This window comes from Cyanistes caeruleus, chromosome 6 (genome assembly GCF_971803275.1).
Source record: "Cyanistes caeruleus chromosome 6, bCyaCae1.hap1.1, whole genome shotgun sequence".
Classification (NCBI taxonomy): domain Eukaryota; kingdom Metazoa; phylum Chordata; class Aves; order Passeriformes; family Paridae; genus Cyanistes; species Cyanistes caeruleus.
In genome coordinates, this window is record NC_141706.1 from 51,326,260 (window position 1) to 51,332,259 (window position 6,000).

The 6,000-nt window shown below is 40.9% G+C and overlaps 1 protein-coding gene and 1 long non-coding RNA gene across 6 annotated transcripts in view; one reads left to right on the forward strand and one right to left on the reverse strand.

Annotated features, from left to right (window-relative positions):
• PTPN21 (protein tyrosine phosphatase non-receptor type 21) overlaps window positions 1-5,062 on the reverse strand; it is a 45,172-nt gene extending 40,110 nt beyond the window's left edge. Inside the window, exons 1-2 of one of the 5 annotated variants that reach the window (XM_023927730.2) lie at window positions 4,491-5,062; window positions 692-1,062 (exon numbers count right to left, since the gene is read on the reverse strand). In XM_023927730.2, coding sequence (XP_023783498.1) covers window positions 692-871 — 180 coding nt within the window. In that variant the 5' untranslated portion in view covers window positions 872-1,062; window positions 4,491-5,062. Of the gene's footprint in view, window positions 1-691; window positions 1,063-1,811; window positions 2,302-4,490 lie in introns of those variants that run through there. The other 4 variants (XM_023927729.2, XM_086894209.1, XM_086894208.1 and 1 more) reach the window with 4 other exon arrangements.
• LOC147652684 (uncharacterized) lies at window positions 2,071-3,857 on the forward strand. Its single transcript, XR_015288371.1, has 2 exons — window positions 2,071-2,364; window positions 2,451-3,857. It is a non-coding gene; the product is annotated as an uncharacterized LOC147652684 (long non-coding RNA).
• Window positions 5,063-6,000: the final 938 nt, after the last annotated feature.

The following is a 6,000-nucleotide window of genomic DNA, read 5'->3' on the forward strand; positions in this document are numbered from 1 at the left end:
GGAAGAGTAAATTGCAGTTCCAAAAGAATCCTTCAAAATATCAAGTAAGGAGATTCTGGGGGGAAAAAGTCAGGATGAACAGATATTTACATATTCAACTAGCACAAACCAAGTCTTGTCATAACACCAGCACTCGATCTATATGACTATATATGAGCTCCAAGACAGTGCCTGCAAATATATTTGTGGTATTTAAACAAGCAAGACAAACAGTTGGTAACTGGTACGCTTATCACATTTGGTGTTTTAGATTCCTTTCACAGCACTAATCCATAAGAAAAAAAAATAAATATACATGCACACAAATAACACACTGTCTTATGACTCGAGCCTTGCTGTAGCTTTTAACTGTGTTGCTTAGGTAGAAATTATTTTCTTCCTTTGTGGGTTTTTTTAAGCAGAATTTTCAGCACTGTAATGTTTACAAAACCGTTGCATTGTTTAACATTCTAAGCTTTTATTCACCGACACTTCTCACATTTCCTCCCCTTGGACATTCCCTAAACTCTGTAACAACTTTTGTAACTGTTTAGGAGCAGTCCAAGTCCCCATAAAGACCAGAAGGTGCAGAAATGATGCAAACACGGGATAGCTGCTCCAGTAGCTGATTACCCTACATGGCAAGGATTTACCACATCGGTCATCTAGCACCAAAAACTAAAGCTATGCCTTCATTTGACAACTCACTTACCTCCCGCAATTCAAGCCTCTGAGCCACAGCTTCCAGACTTTCCTGGCCCGTGCTTTCCACCGACAGTGTGAACTCCACAAATTCATTGTTGAGCAGCTGGATACGAGCCACCAAGCAACTCTTGCTGGATACTGTGTAACGTCGAGTTCGTTTCAATTTTAACCCAAAAGGTAGAGGCATCTTCTTTTTCCCCCAGAGATGGTTAGTGATAAAGAGCTACTACCACTGAGACCTTGAGAGGTGACTAGAAGTCACCTCCTCTCAAAAGGTAAGGAGCTGTAAAGTCTCCAGAGATCAACCAGCAGCAGCAGTATCCATTAAAGCCAAGCAAGTTTTCCACCAAGAGACAAGAAGATACATCCACTGGAGTTCTAGTAAGGAACAAAAGGGAAAGAGAAGAAATACAGGAATCAGAAATACTTTCACTGAAAGGGGAATGATAACATGGGAAAAAGAACATGTATATTTTTTTTAAATCTAAATAATCAGTTTACCTTTCCAAAATGCAGGGCTGTTATGTATTCAAATAATGAAATAAGTACCAGAGTTTCTGGTTTTTCCACAGATGACATTGGGTTTTGGCAAGTCGACCTCTTTTCTTTTTAAATTCACAAGTGAATAATGAGTCTTAATCAGGTGTGACTGCAATGTCTTAAAATAAGTATTTATAAACTGAATAGGTATTTAAATGAAATATGTCTATGAAATCTGAGTTGCCTAAGGTATTTTTAATACTGAACAAACACATTTTCTCAAAGAGCAAATCCAGCAACCTGGCTTGTTTTTCAGAGCATCGTGCAGCCTCAGCCAATCTGCTGTTGGATTAAACACAAAACCAAGCCCCATAAATGCTAAAGGGAAAAAAAAAAGAAGGGCAAGAGGGGCATTAAAATTCACATTGTAGCCATTTCCTACCAGACAACTGAAGTCCAATTCCTCTAATCTTGCATGGATTACAGCAAGTCATACCCTATTCCTTATGTTCAACTGCTGTATGGTGCTTCAGGTCGTGCTTTGCCTCACCAAGAGAGTATGTGAATTCTGAGAACCATTTATTTTTTAATTTTTCCTTGAAAAACATACTCTTACCCAGACCACAGGTAGTCACCCATCTCCCCACCTTTTGCAAACACCCTCACGCCTCCTTTCCCGACAGCTCCATTCCATGCTTTGCCTCTCTCCTTTTCCAAGTGTTTTCCTAGCGCACGCACCCCAGTCTATGAAATTCGTCACAGCGTCACGGAAGGCTCTGGGCTGGAAGGCGCTTTAAAGATGCCCGCGGTGCCCCGGGCAGGGGATGCCATTCCCTCGGTGAGGCGGCTCTGCCGGGCCGGGCCGGGCCGGGCCGTGAGGGGCGGGAGCGCGCCCGGAGCCGCGCCCGCGCCGGGCAGCAGCTCTGCCTCTGCTCCTCTAGTGGCAGCGACGCCCCGACGGAAAGGAGGGAAAGAAAACAAACGCCTACTTCTCTTTTCTAAGTTTTTTTTTGTTTGTTTGGGGGTTTTTTGTTGGTTTTTTTTTCCCCCATGTATTAGTAGCACATATTAAAAAGCACAATTTGTTTTCTGAGGACTCTCGGGATGACCAGACAGGAGGAACGTGAGGATATGCACTTCTGTGGAACGGAGGAACCGGAAGAAGCAGTCCTCCTAGCACACCTGCTTTTAAACTCGAAGGTACAGCTGTAAACAGATACCACATTCTCCGTGGAGAGTGATATACCCACCTAGAAACTTATCCAACATAACCACCAACTCTTTAGGCTAAAAACCCCGTATCAGACTCCTACTGCCCAGCCAGCAGCACGGCAAAGAAGGAAGGAAGGTGGAAAACCATTAAAGGCCTACAATGGGGAGAAAGAGGAGGCGGCGTGGCATTTTTTTTCAATGACATCTTTGCAACCCTACTCCAAAGAATGACCAGAAGCATATTTCATGACCTCGTTTGCGATAATCTTGAAGCCGTTCGACCATTCTACATAATCCCCATCATCAACAGATACCATCTAAAATCTTAGCTGAATAAAAAAACAATCCTCACCCAAACTAACAAATTTATTTTAGGGTGTAGCTGTAGAATAGATAACAACAGGTTTCCCTGAAAAATTTAGGGATACAGAGGGAATCCTCACTTTATTACTCCCTCTGCACTTTGATCCTCCAAATCCAGCCCTGCTTGAACAGCATTCAGGGAATGCTCTACAGACAGAAGCTTTTAGTCCCCTGTCCACTGCCAGCAAAATCTTGCCCTGGGTTTATTCCTGACAGGGTAACTTTTAGCTGGCTGACCTTAGCTTATGTCCCCGAGGCCCAATTTCCAATACATTCTTTGCACAGTTAGGTGTCTTCTTTGGTGCTACAGCAATGAGAGAAATCAATTTACTCCTCTCTGAAAGCTACAGTCAGAAATGCAGAAGTGTTTCAATCTCAGGTTTTATGGAGTGCCACTGAGTATGAAAGAATTTCAGTCTTTTATACCCATATCAAGGGTTAGAAAAGTATTCTAAGAGCACGGAAGGAAAAAAAAAACAAAACAAACAAAACTAAAAATCACTAACCACAGACTAACCTGGCAGGTGAAATTTCCAAACCATTGAATGCTGACATGAGGCAGCCTCAGACTTTCAGTTATTTCTCTATGCAAACAGGTAGAAATGCAAACATAGGAAGGATGTTCAGAGCAGAATTTTCAGAATGTGCCAGCCAGGAACGTTCTCCAGGTTATGATCTGTTGCTTTCATTAAATGCTCCTGAGCATTTACCCTAAATTATTTCATTTTTGTACGCCTGACATAACCTACATGACTTCTGAAAGCCATGTATAACAAAAAAATCTAAAGTAATTAAGTTCTAGAACATATCCTAAAAGACCAACTAAAAAAAGATTCCAAACATATAATAAATATTTTCGAATTAAGGCAAGTTTGCTGAATAACACCAGGGTACTATTCAGTATCTTCTACTGCTTGCCATGTGTAGTTCTTGAAAACATAGCTGTGCTGGTTTTACACAGCAGCTGTGCATTCTGCAGTCCTAGGTGCTCTCAAATTTGCCTGCTGCATTACTTTAAATTCAAACCTACCTGCATTGTTTTAAGCTACTTTAGCCAAAACTCATGGTTACGTACTGCCAGGAGTTACAAATCCAACTGATGACCTTTACAATAACAAGCCTTTATTTGCCAAGCCTGGAATTTTCATGCAACAGCTAAAAATGTTTTTTAGTGGCCAAACTTTGTACCTTTATATTTCAACAGAAACCTGTCGTTTCAAACATGCTATATTAGAATTTCAGCTACATGGCCGCGACTAATGTGTGACTGCTGAGCACTGTGGTACCTTTCTTCTTTACTTTCACCTCCCACTCCCCCGTCAATTATTAGCATTTTACTATACAAATATTTTTAAATAGTCAGCATAAATTACAGTAATCAAAATAAAATTGCAATATACCATGGTGAAAAAGGGTTCCTATTACTCCAAATTCTTGAAATACATATATTTTTATTTCAGAGATATTTGGGCAGCCAAAAAAGTAATCAAAATACTCCACCCTCTTCTTGTTTTACCAGTTAATCTTTGACATGACTCTTGGACTGAGCAGCAGTAAGTGCATATCTCAAACTTTGCCCACCTCCAGAAGCACAGTCCCATAACCATTTCAACCATTTACTTTTCAAAAACTAAGTGGTAGAAACTCTTCAGCCTTACGGTACACACCAGGGAAGATCACCCGCTTTTTTTTATTTTATTTTATTTTTTATTTTATTTTACTTTTTTCTGTGTCCGCTGTTTTCCCCTTACCTTGCACAGCGATCCAAAGACACCGGGTCTCCTTTCACATATGTGCAGCCGAAAAAAAGCCCCAGCGCTCCGAGACTTCTTCTCCCGGAGCCATCTCATCTGTGTTCCCCGGGAACTGAGTTACTGTGTTCCTCTTGTCCGAAACAGCTGCTATCTCGGCTAACCCACCTTCTTCTCAGATCACTCATAGTGAAAACATTCCTCACTTCCTGTCTCAAAAAACTCGCTCTGGATATCATTCCACTGGGTAAAGAGCTGGGGGGTGGAAGAAAATACTACAACAAAATAAACCTGTGCCAGCCAGCTCTTCAGGCGGCCTCTTTCATGTGACGCTGTGCCGCATGAGCGCAAATTGCGTTCTCAGGAATATTTTCAAATCGGCCGTCCCTGTGTGCCTCTGTGTGTGTGCATTTAATTTCTTTTCCTGGAGGCGTTCCCCTCGCTCTATCCATGCGGAAGGATACGCTGAAAGAATTAAAGCGAAGGCCCGTATGCTTGTAGCCCATTACCTCAGAGAGTTGGAATGCCTGGCAGGGAGAATGTCAGCAATGAACAGCTGCTTCTCTGGCTACAGGGGCACTACAGAAATAGGGGTTACAACAAATAGCAGGCAATCCTTGCTTTTTTTAATCATATGATCATTTATTTTAAGCCTTTCCAATTAAGGCAAATGTCTTACCAAAATTCTGTTGGTCTTGTTTTCATGCAGCTTGGAAATATTTTCAAGGTTTAATCTCTATGTGTTTTATCAAATGACCTATGCACATACATTTAGGCCCTTGCAAAGTTTCAGCAGTTGGTGAGATACACAGCAAAAAAAATGCAGACTAAAGGCTGATCTTTCAGCCTGTCTGGACTTAAAAACTCCCAAAGGTGTCAGTAGAAATGATACCCTTACTAACAACTATCTTAGCAAGCTTTAGATGCATATAAATTCAGGAATATTTAGAGTGTTTAACTAATGCAAACACAGTAAGAGAGGGTGCTTCAGTCTCACAAGTATATGAAGTCTTCCGTGTGTTTGCATTCACTTGAAATCAACAACTGTTGAGTGCAATTTGGAATATTGGGTCTCCGCACTGAGTGAACCAAGCAAAAGTATATACAAACATAGAAGCAGTCAAGGATGAGGAAAAAGGTAAAGTGAGTATGTGAATGCTGACTAATAACTTTAAAACCTAGAAAGTGTTTTGGTGATGTGAAGTGCACAAACATGCTACTGTCTGAGCAGGTATAACCTGCAGGTCAACTATGCAAATAGCAAGTTGCTCACGAGGACACTAATCTCAGCTGAAATATGTAGGTAATTTTGTACTATAATGAATTCTTCAGAGTTATTTCTCCTAGACACAATCCCTGAGATCAGAGGAGTATCTCTTTTTTTTTTTTTCCTTCCATACATCAGCCTTAATTATAATGAGCAGTCCATAAGCAATATATAAAACATTAGTTGGGGGAATCATATGTTGAGTAAAATAAATTAACTTTGCACTAGCCTAAATTGATACCT